Source organism: Bactrocera neohumeralis, chromosome 4 (assembly GCF_024586455.1).
Source record: "Bactrocera neohumeralis isolate Rockhampton chromosome 4, APGP_CSIRO_Bneo_wtdbg2-racon-allhic-juicebox.fasta_v2, whole genome shotgun sequence".
Taxonomy (NCBI): domain Eukaryota; kingdom Metazoa; phylum Arthropoda; class Insecta; order Diptera; family Tephritidae; genus Bactrocera; species Bactrocera neohumeralis.
The window spans coordinates 51,362,702-51,386,145 of record NC_065921.1 but is presented as its reverse complement, the minus strand read 5'-3'; the positions used below and the strand labels follow the sequence as shown (position 1 = coordinate 51,386,145).

Below are 23,444 nucleotides of genomic sequence, written 5' to 3'. Positions count from 1 at the left end.
GTATCTCTAATTAAGATATCGAAATAGAGCAGCGTATATCGAAACACAATATGACTAAACGACTCTAAGCCTCCACCAAGTGCTGCATAAAGTCACCTTATCAACAAAAGACTCTACATGGTATAACACTGGCACAGTCTAATACAATACACCACACAATACAAAACCACACCACATTTGTTTTTACCCAACTAACAAAAAGGCAATAAAGACATAACCTATTCGTTATCCTTCATTCTTTCAGACATTTCCGTATTTCGCTCGTCGGCGCCTCATTTTTATTAAAAGGAACGTTATTCACGTTATAATACTAAATTATTTCATGATAGTCATTTTTATCTAACCTATCATATTAATCGCCAGTGTGAGTGCCACGGTAAAACTCAAATTTAAGTGGTGCCCAATAAAACGGGTATACAATTGTTCAAAATAGAACTACAAGTAGTGCCTTTACATTCTAGCATCACAGCACGAAACGCTAAAACAACACTACTCAATAAATCTGAAGGAAAAAGTTGGAACTGTTGTGCTAAGAATCTGTGGGGTATTTGACGTGTGCTGATTATGAATTTGAGTTAAACAATTTTCCATCAAATAATTACACACAACTGCAGTTTAGCATCAAATATGAACGACAAATGAAAACAGCTAATGTGTACAACTGTTAATGGCCGTTAAACTTCGTTCGCGGATATAAATATGTTATTCATTTGACTAATACAAGAAACTCTGTTGCTCATTTTACTCACCTGTAAGCCATTCGGATTTGAGAACCATTCTTATACCAAATTAATTGCGCTGGTGGATTTCCACCTCTACTCCGACACACCAATTCTACTGTTTGACCCCTTCGCAGAATCTCGCCTTGAGTATAACCCTCGATATATGGAGGGCCTGGTGGATCTAAAATATAAGCAATAACAAAGGGTACATATTATTAGTATGGTCGTTTACCAAACATTTTTATACTCTCGCAACAAAGTTGCTAAGGAGAGTATTATAGTTTTGTTCACATAACGGTTGTTTGTAAGTCCTAAAACTAAAAGAGTCAGATATAGGGTTATATATACCAAAGTGATCAGGGTGACGAGTAGAGTTGAAATCTGGATGTCTGTCTGTCCGTCCGTCCGTCCGTCCGTCCGTCCGTGCAAGCTGTAACTTGAGTAAAAATTGAGATATCATGATGAAACTTGGTACACGCATTTCTTGGCTCCATAAGAAGGTTAAGTTCGAAGATGGGCAAAATCGGCCCACTGCCACGCCCACAAAATGGCGAAAACTGAAAACTTATAAAGTGTCATAACTAAGCCATAAATAAAGATATTAAAGTGAAATTTGGCACAAGGGATCGCATTAGGGAGGGGCATATTTGGACGTAATTTTTTTGGAAAAGTGGGCGTGGCCCCGCCCCCTACTAAGTTTTGTGCACATATCTCGGAAACTTCTATAGCTATGTCAACCAAACTCTATAGAGTCGTTTCCGTAAGGCATTTCCATATACAGTTCAAAAATGGAAGAAATCGGATAATAACCACGCCCACCTCCCATACAAAAGTTATGTTGAAAATCACTAAAAGTGCGTTAACCGACTAACAAAAAACGTCAGAAACACTAGATTTTACGGAAGAAATGGCAGAAGGAAGCTGCACCCAGGCTTTTTTTAAAAATTGAAAACGGGGGTGGCGTCGCCCACTTATGGACCAAAAACCATATCTCAGTACGAAATATGGGTGAAATCGTTTCACAATCATGCCTTCTTCCAATATAACGATATTTTGAATTCCATCTGATGCCTTCTCTGTATAATATATACATTAGGAACCAATGATGATAGCGGAATAAAACTTACACAAATACGGTAATTGAAAAATATGTAAATGACGGATAATGAAATCTCGATTATCACTTTATTATGCGAGAGTATAAAATGTTCGGTGACACCCGAACTTAGCCCTTCCTTACTTGTTAGTGTATACTTTGAAAAAGGTATGGTATAATGTTTTAAGATGTAATATGTACATATGTATGTATAAACATATATTTTTACAACTCCCGGTATTATGATAGATCACTAACGCATTGATTAACATATTCGGCATAAAGCTCAATATTAACCGAATTTCTATTTTAGACCCTAAAGATAGGTCCAATATCAACAGTTTTTAGATAAGGAATACTTGAAAATTTTAGTCTGAAAACCTAATTGTTTTGGTTGTTTTATATAATGAAAAGTGAAGAAAAAACAGATGGAAGAGATGATAGTATTCCGATTTGTTTATTTTCATCGTTAATGTTATAGAAAGTGTACGGTTATGCCCATCAGCGTGGGCAAAAAACAAGGGTAAATTTTAGAATAGCATCCCCCGATTTCAGGCTTAACCCCGAAATGGGTATGTATGGATAGAGGAGGTCCTCCAGATTAAGAAAATATATATATTTAGTTGCCGCTGATTTATGGTTTTTGGGATATTTGCATTTAAAGTTCAAAAATTCAACTATTTAAAATGCGTGTTGCTCCCATTTATAATGAGTTTTATAGTTATATTTTTGGAACGAAGTTCCTTACGGCAGGCTTGGAGAAGATAGGGATTTTACTGCGGGACCTAACTGAAAAAAAATGTGATACTAAAACCATAAGAAAAAACCCGTAAGAAAAAGACTGTAAGATCGCTAGGCATGAAAATCTGTAACATTATTGTGTAAGCAAATTAGTTTTGGGTGAAAATTGTGCTTGCACTAAGTACGTTTATGGGGAGTTGAATTGTTGCATATGTTTTGGCGCAGGTTGGTTAATGGTTTGAGTTTTTTTGTTATAATGCTCAAAATGTAGTATTTAAGTTTTATTTTAGCGAAAAATTATTGGCAGTTCCTTACGGCAGGCTTGGAGAAGATAGGGATTTTGCTGCGGGACCTAACTGAAAAAAGTGAAAGTAAAACCGTAAGAAAAAACCCATAAGAAAAAACCCGTAAGAAATAACCCGCAAGAAATAACCCGTAAGAAAAAGACTGTAAGATCGCTAGTTATAGCCTACATTTAGGTTTTGCAAAATAATTAGGCATGAAAATCTGTAACATTATTGTGTATGCAAATTAGTTTTGGGTGAGAATTGTGCTTGCACCATTTGCAATTATTTCTATTTTCCTATGTAATTTTATGGTGTCAAACAAAAATAAAGAGACATATTTTTTGTTATTTTAGTTTTTTAGTTATAATTTGAATTATTTTTTTTATTTTACGTAATTCATTATTTCTTAAAATACTAAATTTTCTTAATACTTATCTGTACTTAAATAAAAACTAATCAGCGAAATTTGAGAGAAAAATCAAGACAACATACATACATTAAATTAAGCACAATTTTTTTTTGCAAATTGTATCGATTCTACATTATCCTACCTGGTGTCTCACGACACCACATTTCTTTTTAACTTTTATATCTACTAACACTTCACTAATTCGTTTCTAACCATTAATTTTATATTAAATAGTGCAAAAATAACTTTTATTCAACATTTAACTTTTGTTCATTTATTTTTGTTCATACAATAACAAAAGGGTTGAAATCTACCTAATAATTAGTGTTACCTTACGTTCATATTTTGCAGAAGGACCAAAAGAAATAAAGAAAACAAATAATACCACAATGACAGGAAATATATAACACATTAGTTTTCCGCATAGAATTCCTTTCTGCATTGGCGGCCTCCGGCCGCGCTTCAAAAAAATAACCCTCGGTCGGACCAACACCTGGGCGTGCTCAGTTCTTTTGCGTTGAACTCCTTTTTGCCCGATCCAACACCGGGATTTATCAAGATAATGAGAATTCTGAAAGATTTTACATTACTCATCACACGACAATGAATTTAGTTATGACGTCATAATCTTTATTTTTTTTATTTTTATTCCATTACAAAATATGGTAACACTAATTTTTTCTTGTCTACAACCATATTCTTATTTTATGAATAAATTGATTTTAACTAAAGTTTGATATGGAATTAAAGTTATTTTTGCACTATTTAATAAAAAATAAATTATTAGAAACGGATTAGAGAAGTGTTAGTGGATATAAAAGTATAAAATATAAGTGTAAAATGCATTATAAATCGGAGAAACACGCGTTTTAAATAGTTTATTTTTTTAACTTTAAATGCAAATATCTCAAAAACCCATATAAGTCAGCGGCAACTATATGTATATATATTCTTGATCTGGAGGACCTCCTCTATCCGTACATACCCATTTTAACCCCGATCGGGGGATGCTATTCTAAATCGCAGCCAAAAACAAAATTGTGTTCCTTAGATATAGAGAAAATATCTTTTGAAATGAACAATTCTGGTAAAGTTTAAGCTCTTAATATTAAATTAACAGGTGGCTCACTGTGATTTTTGATTTCCCATGTAAATAGCAGGAATATTGTATTTTTGTTAGTGTGATGTTTAATACAATGCAACCGATATAAGCTTGATCCCGAATAAATTTTGAGCGAGTTGACTAAAAAAAATCATTTTTTGTAGATCGTTCTATAACTGTAAGAAATTACTAGACCAATTTCAATCCAATTTGGTACTTGACATTATTCCATTATCAATACATATGTAAGATGTGTTAGGAAAATTCAGTTAACGTATAATATTGAATATACTACTACTTCATTTCGAAAATGTGTGAAATTTCCGACTATTATGTATAACACAGCAAAAAATAATAATTTTTTTTGTTCGACTATTATGTATAACACAGCAAAAAATAATAATTTTTTTTGTTCGATAGATATATAAATTTAGATGTTTTCAAGTGTTCCCATTACGAATTTATTCATTTAAGTATTTAATGTGCTATTCTGATTATGATTATTGCATATCTTATATTTTGACTAATTCGCGGCTCTGTTAGTACCAAATAATATTTATTTTTTCCATCATTATTAGCCCTTTCAGCCCCACAGGCAAAGTTTAAAAGTCAAATACACAAAAACTTCTTTAAAATAGACATCTTATTAATCAACTTGATGATCATGATCATCATCTTATTGATCATCAAGTTGATCAATAAGATGTTATTTTAAAAAAGTTTTTGTGTATTTGACTTTTTAACCGATGTCAAACATATATAGAAGTTGCTTATAAGCAACTTTGGGGCTGAAAGGGTTAGAGTTCTGTGATACTAAAAATGTTCTGTTTTATTTAATGAAAGTCTCCATTTGGATTTCAAACATTGTGAGATATAATGATGTTGCCAAATTGCCAGACTCGGTTTATTATATCAAGGGAAGTGAATGTTAGAGTGAAAATCTGCCCCAAAATTGTTTTCTTAAAATTATCCCTGTAATATTATTTTAATTACAGTTATAGAAAATACCCGATGTCATCACATACGGCAACTAATGTAGATACAGATTTTATCTCGATTATGACTATACCGGAAATTGAAGCTTGGAACAATTTGATGATAATAGTCAAAAATTTCCTAAGTAACTAAATACCAAGGAGGATGGAGTCATGTGTAGAAGTTCACGCAAGTGAGGAAAGTTCTCTGATCGCCATTCACTTGGGAGTGGCCAGAAACGATTCTTTTACACATGGCTCAAGCAGCTCACTACTTCCGGTCCTTGACCAAGTATCCTCTGGGTAGCCTAAGAACATCCGTTCGAAGGCGAGCTAATGTGAGAAGGCAAAACATCCCCTACATAGGGTTGTGCGCTGGGTTTGGGACTCGCCACGTAAAAACCAGTACCAATGAAAAAGAAAAAACAGTCTCGGATGAGAGACCCCCCTTTTGATGACGATCATGGCAAACGAAATAAGGACTACGATTTGAGGGCATGCACCAATGTCCGGACCCTTAATTGGGAAGGTGCCGCTGCCCAGCTGGTGGATGTCCTCGCAAAAATAAAGGCTGACATCACCGCCGTCCAAGAAATGCGATGGACGGGACAGGGACAGATACGAGTAGGTCCTTGTGACATTTACTACAGTGGCCATATAAAGGAGCGCAAGTTTGGTGTTGGATTCGTGGTGGGAGAGAGACTCCGTCGCCGAGTACTATCATTCACGGCGGTGAATGAACGTCTAGCCACAATCCGCATCAAAGCGAGGTTCTTCAACATATCGCTGATTTGCGCCCACGCCCCGACGGAAGAGAAAGACGATGTGACCAAAGATGTCTTTTATGAGTGCTTGGAGCGCACTTATGAGAGCTGCCCCCGCCACGATGTCAAAATCGTGCTTGGCGACTTTAACGCCAGGGTGGGTAAAGAAGGTATCTTTGATACTACGGTCGGTACATTCAGCCTCCACGACGAAACATCCCCAAATGGGTTAAAGCTGATCGACTTCGCCGGGGCCCGAAATATGGTTATCTGTAGTACTAGATTCCAGCATAAAAAGATTCATCAAGCTACATGGCTGTCTCCGGATCGAAAAACTGCCAACCAGATCGATCATGTTGTGATAGACGGAAGACACGTCTCCAGTGTTTTCGATGTGCGTGCGCTCCGAAGTCCTAACATCGACTCGGACCACTATCTTGTTGCAGCCAAGATTCGCACCCGCCTCTGTGCAGCAAAAAACGCACGTCAACAAACACAAGGAAGGTTCGACGTCGAGAAGCTGCAATCACTACAGACAGCCGAACGATTTTCTACTCGGCTTGCACTCCTGCTCTCTGTGAGCACTCGTCAACAACTCGGTATAAGGGAACTGTGGGACGGCATTTCAAGCTCCTTACGTACAGCTGCAACCGAAACCATTAGTTTTCGGAAAATGCAAAAAAATAGCTGGTACGACGAGGAGTGCCGTGTCGCAGCGGAGAGAAAACAGGCTGCCTACCTCGCAACGTTACGATCGACCACTAAAGGTGCGGGATGGGATAGATACCGAGAGTTGAAGAGGGAAGCGAGACGCATTTGTAGACAGAAGAAGAAAGAGGCCGAAATGCGTGAGTACGAAGAGCTAGATAATCTGGCCGACAGGGGTAATGCTCGAAAATTCTACGAAAAAATGCGGCGGCTTACAGAAGGTTTCAAGACCGGAGCATACTCTTGTAGAACCCCCAAAGGTGATCTAATAACCGATGCCCAGAGCATACTTAAATTATGGAGGGAACACTTCTCCAGCCTGCTGAATGGCAGTGAACGCACAACGCCAGGAGAAGGCGAACCCGATTCCCCAATCGATGACGATGGAGCAGACGTTCCATTGCCCGACCATGAAGAAGATCGAATAGCAATTACCCGCCTGAAGAACAACAAAGTGGCGGGGGCCGATGGATTACCGGCCGAGCTATTCAAACACGGCGGCGAAGAACTGATAAGGAGCATGCATCAGCTTCTTTGTAAAATATGGTCGGACGAAAGTATGCCCAACGATTGGAATTTAAGTGTGCTATGCCCAATCCAAAAAAAGGAGACCCCACAATCTGCGCCAACTACCGTGGGATTAGCCTCCTCAACATCGCATATAAGGTTCTATCGAGCGTATTGTGTGAAAGATTAAAGCCCACCGTCAACAAACTCATTGGGCCTTATCAGTTTGGAAATAGAAAATCAACAACTGAGCAGATATTCACCATGCGCCAAATCTTGGAAAAAACCCGTGAAAAGAGGATCGACACAAACCACTTCTTCGTCGACAGCATGATGTCGGCCTTTATGCCGCGATGTCTGAATTTGGTATCCCCGCAAAACTTATACGGCTATGTAAACTGAGGTTGAGCAACACTAAAAGTTTGGTCAGGATCGGGAAGGACATCTCCGAGCCGTTCGATACCAAACGAGAGGTTTCAGACAAGGCGACTCTCCTTCATGTGTCTTCTTCAACCTTCTTCTGGAGAAAATAGTTCGAGCTGCAGAACTAAACCGAGAAGGTACAATCTTCTATAAGAGTGTACAGCTGCTGGCGTATGCCGATGATATTGATATCATCGGCCTCAACACCCGCGCCGTTAGTTCTGCTTTCTCCAGGCTGGACAAGGAAGCACAGAAAATGGGTCTGGCAGTGAACGAGGGCAAGATGAAATATCTCCTGTCATCAAACAAACAGTCGTCGTACTCGGGACTAGGCACCCACGTCACTGTTGACAACATGCGGTGTGTTTAACGTGGGTACCTGCTGACGACAACCTTACTCCACGGCGCTCAAAAGCACAGCGGACCAAAATAATGTGTTGATCAGCGCCCTGAGAATGCTAAGCATTTTCAGTACCAATTGGCAGTGTGGCATGGACACACTAACCACCTTGGTAGGGTTCGAGGCCCATCTAAAACCTCTGCCGTGCTTTGGGTCCGGCACCCGGTTGCAATGCAACTCCACATTCAACTGACAAGGTCAGTTCTTCCCGCATTTGGGTTTTAACCACAACCACCACGAATCTCCACAAAGGTGGAAACACGCGTTTTAAATAGTTTATTTTTTTAACTTTAAATGCAAATATCTCAAAAACCCATATAAGTCAGCGGCAACTATATGTATATATATTCTTGATCTGGAGGACCTCCTCTATCCGTACATACCCATTTTAACCCCGATCGGGGGATGCTATTCTAAATCGCAGCCAAAAACAAAATTGTGTTCCTTAGATATAGAGAAAATATCTTTTGAAATGAACAATTCTGGTAAAGTTTAAGCTCTTAATATTAAATTAACAGGTGGCTCACTGTGATTTTTGATTTCCCATGTAAATAGCAGGAATATTGTATTTTTGTTAGTGTGATGTTTAATACAATGCAACCGATATAAGCTTGATCCCGAATAAATTTTGAGCGAGTTGACTAAAAAAAATCATTTTTTGTAGATCGTTCTATAACTGTAAGAAATTACTAGACCAATTTCAATCCAATTTGGTACTTGACATTATTCCATTATCAATACATATGTAAGATGTGTTAGGAAAATTCAGTTAACGTATAATATTGAATATACTACTACTTCATTTCGAAAATGTGTGAAATTTCCGACTATTATGTATAACACAGCAAAAAATAATAATTTTTTTTGTTCGACTATTATGTATAACACAGCAAAAAATAATAATTTTTTTTGTTCGATAGATATATAAATTTAGATGTTTTCAAGTGTTCCCATTACGAATTTATTCATTTAAGTATTTAATGTGCTATTCTGATTATGATTATTGCATATCTTATATTTTGACTAATTCGCGGCTCTGTTAGTACCAAATAATATTTATTTTTTCCATCATTATTAGCCCTTTCAGCCCCACAGGCAAAGTTTAAAAAGTCAAATACACAAAAACTTCTTTAAAATAGACATCTTATTAATCAACTTGATGATCATGATCATCATCTTATTGATCATCAAGTTGATCAATAAGATGTTATTTTAAAAAGTTTTTGTGTATTTGACTTTTTAACCGATGTCAAACATATATAGAAGTTGCTTATAAGCAACTTTGGGGCTGAAAGGGTTAGAGTTCTGTGATACTAAAAATGTTCTGTTTTATTTAATGAAAGTCTCCATTTGGATTTCAAACATTGTGAGATATAATGATGTTGCCAAATTGCCAGACTCGGTTTATTATATCAAGGGAAGTGAATGTTAGAGTGAAAATCTGCCCCAAAATTGTTTTCTTAAAATTATCCCTGTAATATTATTTTAATTACAGTTATAGAAAATACCCGATGTCATCACATACGGCAACTAATGTAGATACAGATTTTATCTCGATTATGACTATACCGGAAATTGAAGCTTGGAACAATTTGATGATAATAGTCAAAAATTTCCTAAGTAACTAAATACCAAGGAGGATGGAGTCATGTGTAGAAGTTCACGCATGTGAGGAAAGTTCTCTGATCGCCATTCACTTGGGAGTGGCCAGAAACGATTCTTTTACACATGGCTCAAGCAGCTCACTACTTCCGGTCCTTGACCAAGTATCCTCTGGGTAGCCTAAGAACATCCGTTCGAAGGCGAGCTAATGTGAGAAGGCAAAACATCCCCTACATAGGGTTGTGCGCTGGGTTTGGGACTCGCCACGTAAAAACCAGTACCAATGAAAAAGAAAAAACAGTCTCGGATGAGAGACCCCCCTTTTGATGACGATCATGGCAAACGAAATAAGGACTACGATTTGAGGGCATGCACCTGGAATGTCCGGACCCTTAATTGGGAAGGTGCCGCTGCCCAGCTGGTGGATGTCCTCGCAAAAATAAAGGCTGACATCACCGCCGTCCAAGAAATGCGATGGACGGGACAGGGACAGATACGAGTAGGTCCTTGTGACATTTACTACAGTGGCCATATAAAGGAGCGCAAGTTTGGTGTTGGATTCGTGGTGGGAGAGAGACTCCGTCGCCGAGTACTATCATTCACGGCGGTGAATGAACGTCTAGCCACAATCCGCATCAAAGCGAGGTTCTTCAACATATCGCTGATTTGCGCCCACGCCCCGACGGAAGAGAAAGACGATGTGACCAAAGATGTCTTTTATGAGTGCTTGGAGCGCACTTATGAGAGCTGCCCCCGCCACGATGTCAAAATCGTGCTTGGCGACTTTAACGCCAGGGTGGGTAAAGAAGGTATCTTTGATACTACGGTCGGTACATTCAGCCTCCACGACGAAACATCCCCAAATGGGTTAAAGCTGATCGACTTCGCCGGGGCCCGAAATATGGTTATCTGTAGTACTAGATTCCAGCATAAAAAGATTCATCAAGCTACATGGCTGTCTCCGGATCGAAAAACTGCCAACCAGATCGATCATGTTGTGATAGACGGAAGACACGTCTCCAGTGTTTTCGATGTGCGTGCGCTCCGAAGTCCTAACATCGACTCGGACCACTATCTTGTTGCAGCCAAGATTCGCACCCGCCTCTGTGCAGCAAAAAACGCACGTCAACAAACACAAGGAAGGTTCGACGTCGAGAAGCTGCAATCACTACAGACAGCCGAACGATTTTCTACTCGGCTTGCACTCCTGCTCTCTGTGAGCACTCGTCAACAACTCGGTATAAGGGAACTGTGGGACGGCATTTCAAGCTCCTTACGTACAGCTGCAACCGAAACCATTAGTTTTCGGAAAATGCAAAAAAATAGCTGGTACGACGAGGAGTGCCGTGTCGCAGCGGAGAGAAAACAGGCTGCCTACCTCGCAACGTTACGATCGACCACTAAAGGTGCGGGATGGGATAGATACCGAGAGTTGAAGAGGGAAGCGAGACGCATTTGTAGACAGAAGAAGAAAGAGGCCGAAATGCGTGAGTACGAAGAGCTAGATAATCTGGCCGACAGGGGTAATGCTCGAAAATTCTACGAAAAAATCCGGCGGCTTACAGAAGGTTTCAAGACCGGAGCATACTCTTGTAGAACCCCCAAAGGTGATCTAATAACCGATGCCCAGAGCATACTTAAATTATGGAGGGAACACTTCTCCAGCCTGCTGAATGGCAGTGAACGCACAACGCCAGGAGAAGGCGAACCCGATTCCCCAATCGATGACGATGGAGCAGACGTTCCATTGCCCGACCATGAAGAAGATCGAATAGCAATTACCCGCCTGAAGAACAACAAAGTGGCGGGGGCCGATGGATTACCGGCCGAGCTATTCAAACACGGCGGCGAAGAACTGATAAGGAGCATGCATCAGCTTCTTTGTAAAATATGGTCGGACGAAAGTATGCCCAACGATTGGAATTTAAGTGTGCTATGCCCAATCCATAAAAAGGAGACCCCACAATCTGCGCCAACTACCGTGGGATTAGCCTCCTCAACATCGCATATAAGGTTCTATCGAGCGTATTGTGTGAAAGATTAAAGCCCACCGTCAACAAACTCATTGGGCCTTATCAGTGTGGCTTTACTCCTAGAAAATTAACAACTGAGCAGATATTCACCATGCGCCAAATCTTGGAAAAAACCCGTGAAAAGAGGATCGACACAAACCACTTCTTCGTCGACAGCATGATGTCGGCCTTTATGCCGCGATGTCTGAATTTGGTATCCCCGCAAAACTTATACGGCTATGTAAACTGACGTTGAGCAACACTAAAAGTTTGGTCAGGATCGGGAAGGACATCTCCGAGCCGTTCGATACCAAACGAGAGGTTTCAGACAAGGCGACTCTCCTTCATGTGTCTTCTTCAACCTTCTTCTGGAGAAAATAGTTCGAGCTGCAGAACTAAACCGAGAAGGTACAATCTTCTATAAGAGTGTACAGCTGCTGGCGTATGCCGATGATATTGATATCATCGGCCTCAACACCCGCGCCGTTAGTTCTGCTTTCTCCAGGCTGGACAAGGAAGCACAGAAAATGGGTCTGGCAGTGAACGAGGGCAAGATGAAATATCTCCTGTCATCAAACAAACAGTCGTCGTACTCGGGACTAGGCACCCACGTCACTGTTGACAACATGCGGTGTGTTTAACGTGGGTACCTGCTGACGACAACCTTACTCCACGGCGCTCAAAAGCACAGCGGACCAAAATAATGTGTTGATCAGCGCCCTGAGAATGCTAAGCATTTTCAGTACCAATTGGCAGTGTGGCATGGACACACTAACCACCTTGGTAGGGTTCGAGGCCCATCTAAAACCTCTGCCGTGCTTTGGGTCCGGCACCCGGTTGCAATGCAACTCCACATTCAACTGACAAGGTCAGTTCTTCCCGCATTTGGGTTTTAACCACAACCACCACGAATCTCCACAAAGGGCCAAACCCAATGAGCAGATTGGAGTTACCTACAAGGGCAACTGCTCCCCGTGGTACCAGAATTAAGTCTCCGGTCAGACCTCGTAGCCAAAGCTACTACCAGTTGAGCTTCCATACAGCTCTGGACCGGTAGCCAGGATATTAGTCGCCTCTTACGACAGGCATGCCTTAGCACGGGTATATTCGGTTTCCGACCCAAAAAAAAGGTTCTGCGAAAGATTTATGGTCCTTTGCGCATTGGCCACGACGAATATCGCATTCGATGGAACGGTGAGCTGCACGAGATATACGACGACATTGACATAGTTCAGCGAATTAAAAGACAGCGGCTACGCTGGCTAGGTCATGTTGTCCGGATGGATGAAAACATTCCAGCTCTGAAAGTATTCGACGCAATACCCGCCGGGGGAAGCAGAGGAAGAGGAGGACCTTCACTCCGTTGGAAGGCCCAAGTGGAGAAGGACCTGGCTTCGCTTGGAATATCCAATTGGCGCCACGTAGCGAAAAGAAGAAGAAGAACTAAATACCAAATTATTAAAAAATTTTTCAAAATATGTCGATACAATTTTCAGCCACTAGGAGTATACAAAAGTATTTTTTCGGATAATTTAGGAAATTTGTGTGAGTCAAAAGGAGAAGAAATAAATTTAATATCATAATGCAGAAAAATATCGGTATGTCTAGCGATAGCTGTCCTGAAGCTCCAAAAATTTTTGAAAATTTGACAATTTTTTTTAAATAAATAAAAAAAATAAAAAAAAAATCGGCCCACTCCGGGATTAGCAGGGATAGTTGTCAAATTAATTGTAGTTTTTTTTAGGAAAAAACAAAAAAAAAAAATGGCGAACTTTCAAAAAATGGCGAACTTCCAAAAAATGACGATTTTACTTAAAAAAACAGCTTATTTTATATAATTGATCGTGTTAAATTTTTTTCGTGTATTTTCCCGAAAAGTTAATTCAAAAACAAAAATTTAAAAAAAGGTCCCCAAAAGTCAATTTCTACAAAAGTTATGGCTATTTGAAAATAAAAAGGGCTTTTTTTGAAAAATTCATAACTTTTTTTGAAATTGGACAAAAAATTTTGAAAAAAATCTCAAAAATGTTTTTCAAAGGGTAGAAAAAGATGGATTCAGCAAAATCTAAAGGGGTCGGGTTCAAAAGTGGTCGATTTGGTATGGAATACCCCACAAGTAATATTACTATTGTGAGCAACGATTGGTTCAGAACGAGATAGCAATCAAACTTTGTTTTAATTGACGATCAGGTGAACATGCATACATACAATTGAAGCTTATTTACCAGCGTGGTTAGTGGTATCATCGTCTATTGAACGTAATTGCTTTTCTGACACCTGTCAATTTCCTTCGCGGAAACATGCAACTCCGGATTTATCTTAATAGACCCATACGTTCTAGATTTATTTGTAACATCGCAATCGCCGATGCCGATTAACCAGTACAATTTTTATGAAAAATATTAAATTTTCGGGCGTATACCTCAGAGTTACCCCAAAAAATTAAAATAATATACAATACATAGGCATGCAAATATGTACATAGATTAGTAATATTGAATAGATTTAATCACATAATGGTTGATTTTTATTTCGCAACAACATTCATCGAAAGAGTTTAATTTATTCGACATGAAAATGTCGAAAGCAAAAAAAATGGGGGCGGTTTTGACGATGGCGGCTTTATCTCAACTTGTTTGTGCGTATTAGGAATAATATGTATGTAAGTATATATTGTTTTACCGAATACTCGTGTAAATGAAGTTGATATAAAATATAGCTGAAATAATGCTGATTGTATCACATATAACCTGCTAATACTTCATTATACTTAAAAGGAAACAATCATATATGTATATAAATAATAAAAAAAATTAAAAATTTTATATTATATACAAGTAATATATGTATAACAAATTATAGCACTCTTTTAGCCATTCATCCGTATGCATACATGTGTAGATGTGTGGTAGTAATATATGTACATACATAAGTATATATCGAAATACGCTTTACATTATATAGCATATAATATACAATAATTGAATTTAAAGCTGATCAACATATTATAATTGGTCAATATTTTTGCAATCCATATTAACTAACTAATTTTTAACTTGAGAGATAGAAATGGAGGACTAAGAACCTTGAGATGTTATAATGAAGAAGGCATTGGGTATACTCATGGCACATGCAAAAAACAATATTAACAAATAAGGAGGGCTAATTTGGGGTTATCGAACATTTCAAACCCTTGCAACTTGCCAGAATCAAGCCGGGAAAATACCTTCAGGTGTTCGAAATAATTCAACATTCGTTGTTCGACGAAATCGTAAATGATTGTGAATCATCATCTAATGAACAGAAGATCGGAATTCATTATATTAGGAATATGAAGATTGGACCAACGTCACTTACCGACATCCTTGGTATATGATTTGTTAGAATAATTTCAGCATTAAGCTATTTTACTCATCTCTCAATTTTAGTAAGCCGGAAGTTCGAAAATCTTTCCATTAGGGCTAAGGATCTGATTGATCTGATTCAAACCATTTTTGTCATACAGACATACTTTATCAAGAAAGGATTTTCTTCGAATAATAGATATAGATTTAACTATATTAAGAACTGGGGTCCACATATTCGGTATATGAGGGTTGAACAGTTTTAGTACGATTTGAACAATTATTGGTCATAAGGTGGCACATCTCATAGACACTATTCGTGCAAAGTTTTATCCGGATACATTGATTGGTTCTTGACTTGTATACCGAAAAGTTAAAGAATCACCTTGAATTTAAATTTTAATGTAGGGATATCAAGATAATATTACCTACCGAATTTGGTTGAAATTGGCTATTGTAGCTTAATTTTTTCAAAATTTTTTGCCCGCAGGTGCTACTATAATTGTCTGTGCCAATTTACACTTTAATATCATAATTTTGTGCTTAGATATGGCACTTTATACGTGTTTGATTAATGGCATTTTGTGGAGGTGGCAGTGGTCCGATTACGCCCATCTACTAATTTTAACTCAATTTATCGCTTGTACGGGCTTTTCTCGCCGTCTTGATCATTTATATATATATATATATTTAGGCCGTTAGGTTGCGAGAGCATGAAACCATTTCTTATGAATGACCAATTCAAGTACTATAATTATATTTATACATAAGGGTTTACAGAAACGTTAATAGGCTAAAATAAAATTGGAAATAATTTTTTTTCATTTCAAACTACTATTTACTTACAGAGAACGGAAAGCTGAACGGTCGACCGCAACGGCATATCTGGAGGCAACGCCTTATGCTTCGCTTGACAGGTATATTCCATAAAATCATCATCGGCACTTGGTTTTATATTTAATGTCGATTTTGTAGTGTAGCGTTTTGAGGAAGTCTCTTCAATTTTATCAACGCGACCTAAAAATATGGAATGGAACAGATCTTAGAAATCTTTCACTAATCAGCGCTGTCACGCAATCCAACGCAACAAAGGTAAGAATACAAATGTAAATGTAATGCATGTAAATTCGAAACTTTTGTTACCAGACTTAAGGGGGGAGCCCGGTTTAGAAGCTTCAAAAATTGATTTTTTTTTTGCTTAAGTCTATTTAAAAAATTATCTAAGAATATGAAATAAAAATAGTGGCCGAGCGTCTATCAGGTATATGAGCGCGATTTCTCGATTTTTCTTAATTGGCGGGCAGGATAGAAAAAATTAAAAGTCGTATGGAATTGGGGCAAAGTTTATTATCTTTGGCATTAAATTATCTTCTATTTTAACTAAAAAAAAAGAAAAGTCAAGTTTGAACATATTTTTAAACTTGTAGAACTTTACACTATTTTTGGAATTTTCTTAGTTTAACTAGAAGATAAGTTATGAACAAATATGAAACTCTTTGAATTTTTTGTTTCAGATAGAGATTGAGATGCATCGGGCAATTGCTTCTCAAAGGCAAAATATAAAAGATTTTCTATAAAAAAAATTTACGAATGATGTTTAAATATATAACTATAAACACTAGAAATTTCGCTTATAAATTATGTATTTCTTTCCCTCTCCAAAAAATCTTCGAAAAAATCGATAATTCTGAATTTTGACTTTTCAAAATATACAGGGTAGAAAAAAAATTTAAATTTTGATAAATAACACTGAAATCGACTATATTCAAATTGAATTTACGAACAAAATATAGATCCGCTAACTGCCACTCTACGAATTTCGAACTTACGTTCGGAATTGTTCAATTTGTACGATAGCTTTCCCGAAAAAATAGTATACGATGGATTGCGTGATACATAGAGCTGAATATAATATGATTTTTAAAGAATAAAAGTATTCAAATGAGTATTCAAAGTACAATTTCACTTTTCTATAATTGTCTTTCGACATTTAAGAAAATTAGGTATTTTTATTAAAATATTAATTACAACATTCTAAGATAGTATTATAAAATGTGTTAAAATACCTGCAAGTTCGGGGTATACGTGTTCAAAACTGGGTTAAGGGCTAAGTTCATGTTCTAAACACCTCATATTTTATATGACACAGAAGTTTATTCTAGACACTAAAATTTTGAAGTGATTCATATTATACACAAGGTGCGTTCCAAAGCAAACAGGACTTAAAAAAACAGATAAAAGGGCTTTTTCGGCAAAATTAATTTATTTTATTCAAAATAGTTGCCTTCTGCTTCAATACAGCTTTTTGCACGGTCCAAAAGCATGTCGAACGAGTATTTTAGCTCGTTGACCGGTATTGCCGCCATTATGCCGGTGCAAGCCATTTGAATGGCCTCTACGCCTGCATAACGCTTTCCTGTCATGGGCAAATGCATTTTTCCGAAAAGGAAGAAATCCAACAGTGCCATATCAGGTGAGTACGGGGAGTGGTTAATGGTTAAAATGTGATTTTTGGTCAAATAATCGGTGACATGATGTCTTTCGAATGTTGGATTCTGAGCACCTTTGGAACACACCTTGTAAATACCTTAACTTAATTTAAACATTACACCATGCCGTTAATTTTTTCATATAATAAGCTACAAGTGATATACATATCTAAATAACATTTCATAGTTTAAACAATTTGAAAACCTTTATAATCTTGAAAAAACCCAAAGATGTACATTTAGATAATTGTAAAACTTTATATTAAAGATCAAAGCCGGGCAAATACCTTCAGCGGTTGGCAAAACTTTATTCTGAAAACAAGTAAGGAAGTGCTAAGTTCGTGTGCAACTGAATATTCTACACTCTTGCAACTCGCCAGAATCAAAGCCAGGGAAATATCTCAAAGCGCTAAATGTCAACCAGATAATCGGAGTCCAAGCAATTATAAGTATATAGCTGTGATCAAGTTGAAAGGTGAATTTTGTCCATTTCATCTCCTTCAAAGTAATCTCCTACCGCTGCAATACACTTATGCCAACAAATTTTCCAGTCATCTTAGCACCTGGAAAAATCCTCTGTCGTGATGGCCATCAGAGCCTTCTTCGATTCAGCTTTTATATCCTCAATTGAGCCAAAGCGGCGTCCTCGGAGTGGTCATGTGAATTTGCTGAATGGCCAGAAGTTATACGAAGCTAAATCAGGCGAATGCGTTGGTTGTGGCACGGTATTAGTTTAAAATGTGGCGAAATGATCACGAATAATCAATGCAGTATTATGCATGATCGCACTTCTTTGTTCAATAAATTCAGACATAGTAAAAATCGAAGAATTCACTTTTAGAGCCTCACAAAACGACGCGTATAACAAATACTAATGAATATTCTGACGTGAAATTTATCATAGATGTCACTAACAGTACTACTAAATTACAGAAAAAAAATGTACTCATTCGAAAAACACGCGAAGTATAAATGAAAAATTCACCTTTCAATTTGATCATATACATATGTAAGTATGTATATATAACTTATTCACTGATCGACATGTTAGGCATAAGGTTTGTCAGAAAAGGAAAATCATTATTTGTAGAATATAGGAGTTGGAGGAATTATTGACCCGATTTTAACAAGTCATACACTAATAAAATATTTCCCGAGTTTCTTTAAGGTCATCACCAATCATATGGAGTAAAGTCAGCCGGATTTCCAAAAATTATATTATTAGTTACATGGGATATATGTAGGTCAAGTTTGAGCACAATTTTATCCGTTTTATATAGATTTATTTAAATATACTGTTGTAAGTAAACATGCTATCTCATTTTTATTGAGGTTACTCACATGTTGGTTACTATATTAGATATAAAGTCATCCGGAATTTCGAAAATATTTGTATTAGGTACATATATAGGGGCTTAGATAATTTTGGTCCGTTGTGGATTGGAAAATTTTTAGTTATAACGTGGCAGATGTCAGAGACACTAATCGCGTAAAGTTTTATCCTGATATGTACATATATTTTTGGTGTTAATTGTGTTATATGGGAAGTAATAGCATTCCGCTCATTTTCACACTGGAACATAAAAATATCGAGATAATGTTATACTATATACTAAATTTGGTCCAAATTTTCACCAAAATGTGTGGGCTGTGCCACGCCCATCCTGCGTTTTTTACCCCGGCTCCTATAAAGTTTTCCTGTATCGTCCCAAGTGTAAAATTTAATGTCTCTAACGTATTAATTTATTGTTTTATGACACAAGTTTTTAACAAAACCGTTATTTGTTATAGTTTTATATCTTAATTAAGCGCTTAGTTATGGCATTTTATAGATTTTCGTTTATCGTCATTTTTATACTCTCGCAACAATGTTGCTAAGGAGATTATTATAGTTTTGTTGTTGTTATTAATGTTGTTTGTAAGTCCTAAAACTAAAAGAGTCAGATATAGGGTTATATATACCAAAATGATCAGGGTGACGAGTAGAGCGAAATCCGGATGTCTGTCTGTCCGTCCGTCCGTCCGTGCAAGCTGTAACTTGAGTAAAAATTGAGATATCATGATGAAACTTGTTACACGTATTTCTTGGCTCCATAAGAAGGTTAAGTTCGAAGATGGGCAAAATCGGCCCACTGCCACGCCCACAAAATGGCGGAAACCGAAAACCTATAAAGTGTCATAACTAAGCCACAAATAAAGATATTAAAGTGAAATTTGGCACAAAGGATCGCATTAGGGAGGGGCATATTCGGACGTAATTTTTTTGGAAAAGTGGGCATGGCCCCGTCCCCTACTAAGTTTTTTGTACATATCTCGGAAACTACTATAGCTCTCTCAACCAAACTCTACAGAGTCGTTTTCTTCAGGCATTTCCATATACAGTTCAAAAATGGAAGAAATCGGATAATAACCACGCCCACCTCCCATACAAAGGTTATGTTGAAAATCACTAAAAGTGTGTTAACCGACTAACAATAAACGTCAGAAACACTAAATTTTACGGAAGAAATTGCAGAAGGAAGCTGCACCCAGGTTTTTTTAAATTGAAAATGGGCGTGGCCTCGCCCACTTATGGACCAAAAACCATATCTCAGGAACTACTAGGCCGATTTCAATGAAATTCGGTATATAATATTTTCTTAACACCCTGATGACATGTACGAAATATGGGTGAAATCGGTTCACAACCACGCCTTTTTCCGATATAACGCTATTTTGAATTCCATCTGATGCCTTCTCTGTATAATATATACATTAGGAACCAATGATGATAGCGGAATAAAACTTTACAAAAATACGGTATTTGAAAAATATGTACATAAATGACGTATAATGCAATCTCGATTATCACTTTATCATGCGAGAGTATAAAATGTTCGGTGACACCCGAACTTAGCCCTTCCTTACTTGTTTGGGGTTGGCAATGGTCCAATTACGCCCATCTACAAGATCGTCCTCACTAGAGAAATACGATTTTTTTTAAGTTATCGCTTGCATAGACGGACATACAGACAGTCACTTGGATTTCAACTCGTCTCCTGATTATTTATATATACATATTTAACCCTATATTTATATATTATTTTTAGGTGATACATACAACCATTAGGTGAACAAAAATATTATACTCTGTAGCAACATGTTGCAAGATTATAAAAACGAAAATCATTAGTTACATGCATTAGTGCAATTCGTAGACTCGTAGTACTTGTATATCCAATATTATACGTTCAGTTTAATTTGCTAAGATATTTTAAATATTGACTCATAAGTACATTATTAAGATATCCGGAAGTTTGAAAACTTTATATTAGGTATATGAAATATAGGAGTAGTATTGAAATGATTTTATCTATTTTTGGCAGTACTACAAATTATTAACGGAAAAAGATGCTATCTGAATACACACAATTAGGGTACATCAATACCATCAACAATACATAAGGAGTAAAGTCAACCAGATGTTTGAAAATCTTAAAATAAGTTATATGGTAATGCTAAGTTTTCCTCCAATTTTATTCATTTTATGCAAAAAGATACACAGTTCTTAGAAAACCACACTCACTTAATTTTATTAAGCTAATCCACATACTGGCTGGACGATTAATGCGGAATAAAGTCAGTTCGAAAATATTTCTGTTAAATATATGGGTAGGGTTACCATATTACCTGATTTGTCAGGGAATTCCCTGAATTTGACCTTTGGCACTGATTCCCTGATTTCCGTAAAAAATGCACTGATTCCCTGGTTTTTTTCGGTATAAAATTCCTGTGCGAGTTGAACTCGGTTGAGTTTTGGAACGCAACCATGAATGATATGATTCATGCAAATGCTTCCTACGCGTGGCGCGCAAATTCAAAATGCCCAAGTAGACTAAAACACTGTGGTGCTCATAACCAGGAACCAGGGAATCATTGCATTTTTCACGGAAATCAGGGAATCAGTGCCGAAGGTCAAATTCAGGGAATTCCCTGACAAATCTGGTAATATGGTAACCCTACCCATATATTTAATACATACATGTATACCGTCGCATGGAAATGACCGAGAAATATGAATTTTTTGAGCAATCTGTTAATGACCAGCTGTGTCAATACTTCAAAGCTAATAAGAACGCTAATTCCTTTTCCGAAATCTTGATAATAGTTCAGTATTTGTTGTCTATCCCTGGTCACAAAGCAAATTGCAAGCGTATTTTTTCCTTAATCAGTACACAGTGGAGTAACGAGCTTAACCGCCTCTCAGTTGAGACCGTTAAGAATATTGTACTTGTTCAATATAACTTCAAATAAATGAATTGTAAGAATTTTCACATATGCAACGGGACTGACTTTGACTAAAACCGATTTTCAACATACAAACATATTATTATCAAAAAAGGATTCTCTGCGATTTTCAATTAAATATCTCACACATTCGGTATAGAGTCCGCCTCAGCTGATTTCTCAATTTTCGGACATTAAAGACATTATTTGTGCAGTAATGTGGGCGGTACCACGTCCATCTACCAATTTTGACAACGGGTCCCATAAAGCTCTCTTTTACCATCCTGGATGTAAAATTAAATGTTTCTGCCGCATTTAGTTATGTATTTATCTTTATATCGATCCCACCAATTTTCACATTATTCTAAACAGTGTCGAAAAGATGTGTTTGGAGGTTTCGCTTGAATGGATTATATTGGGTAGTCGAAAAAGTCTTTTGTCAATAGATGTCGTTCCAGTCGTATATCTCCAGTGCTTCCAATCACGTGTCATACCATATAGTGTTGAAAAGGTGAGATTTTAAGCTTCAATTAACTAAAAAAAATTAAATTCGGGAATTTACAGCTGGTCAAAAATTAATAAAAATAATGAAGAAATTCTCTATATTTCGATGAAATTTGTGAAGTTTACGGAGACGATGATGTATCAGTTCGTGTAGCACAACAGTGGTTCGTTCGCTTCCGTTCTGGAAATTTCAAGGTGAACGATGCACCTCACTATGGTCGACATATCCTTGAAAAAGTCGATGAAATTATGGAAAAGATTGACCAGAACATAAGCAGTCATGACATCGATAAGGAACTTAACACTCATCATCAAACGGTTTTAAACCATTTAAAAACAGCTGGCTACAAAGAGGAGCTCGATGTTTGGGTACCACATGAATTTTCATTGAAAAATTTAATGGACCGATCTGCGATTCTTGCTGAAACGAAATGTAATCGAACCATTTCTGAAGCGAATGGTAACAGGAAACGAAAATGGATCAAATACGACAATAATGTGCGGAAACGATCATGGTCCAAGCGTGGTGAAGACAACGAAGCCAAGATTGACGCCTCAAAAGGTTATGCTGAGTGTTTGGTGAGATTGAAAAGGAATCATCCACTATAAGCTGCTCCAGCCTGGTCGAACGATTGATTCTACGTTTTATTGTCAGCAAGTTAAGAAATTGAAGCAAGCAATCGAAAAAATCCGACCAGAGCTGATCAACAGAAAGACATCGCTAAACCACACACATCTTTGATTACTCGGCAAAAACTGGAAAAGCTTGGGTGGGAAGTTTTGATGCATCCACCATATAGCCCTGACCTTGCACCATCGGACTAGCGGGAAAATGGCAAAAAGTGGTCGATCAAAATGTAATATATTTGGTTCATTATAAAAATAAAAATAAAATTCAAGCTTGATTAGAAATACGATTACTCAATATATTAAAGCTATAATTATTGGTACGTACTCTTTTTAAATGTTTTCAAAGGTACTTTATATTTTATCAATCAATGGCATTTAGGCAATGTACCCATTCCGCTCATCTGCGATACCAACCATCATTGAGTGCCAAGAAAAAAGTGTAGTGAAGTTTTATTAAAATATCT

The 23,444-nt window shown here is 37.2% G+C and overlaps 1 protein-coding gene and 1 long non-coding RNA gene across 10 annotated transcripts in view; one reads left to right on the top strand and one right to left on the bottom strand.

Moving 5' to 3' along the window:
* The window catches only part of LOC126754493 (nephrin), a 99,895-nt gene that overhangs the window by 56,495 nt on the left and 19,956 nt on the right, over positions 1-23,444 (bottom strand). For all 7 annotated transcript variants that reach the window (XM_050466507.1, XM_050466506.1, XM_050466508.1 and 4 more), the window contains exons 5-6: positions 15,938-16,108; positions 750-903 (exon numbers count right to left, since the gene is read on the bottom strand). In XM_050466507.1, coding sequence (XP_050322464.1) covers positions 750-903; positions 15,938-16,108 — 325 coding nt within the window. The remainder of the gene's footprint in view (positions 1-749; positions 904-15,937; positions 16,109-23,444) is intronic.
* Positions 835-23,255, top strand: LOC126754698 (uncharacterized). 3 transcript variants are annotated; one of them, XR_007666377.1, is made up of 5 exons: positions 835-927; positions 15,940-16,008; positions 16,067-16,183; positions 22,219-22,357; positions 22,440-23,255. It is a non-coding gene; the product is annotated as an uncharacterized LOC126754698 (long non-coding RNA). The 3 variants fall into 3 exon arrangements; XR_007666376.1 differs by having other exon boundaries at positions 22,411-23,255; XR_007666375.1 differs by lacking the exons at positions 22,219-22,357; positions 22,440-23,255 and adding an exon at positions 17,849-18,889.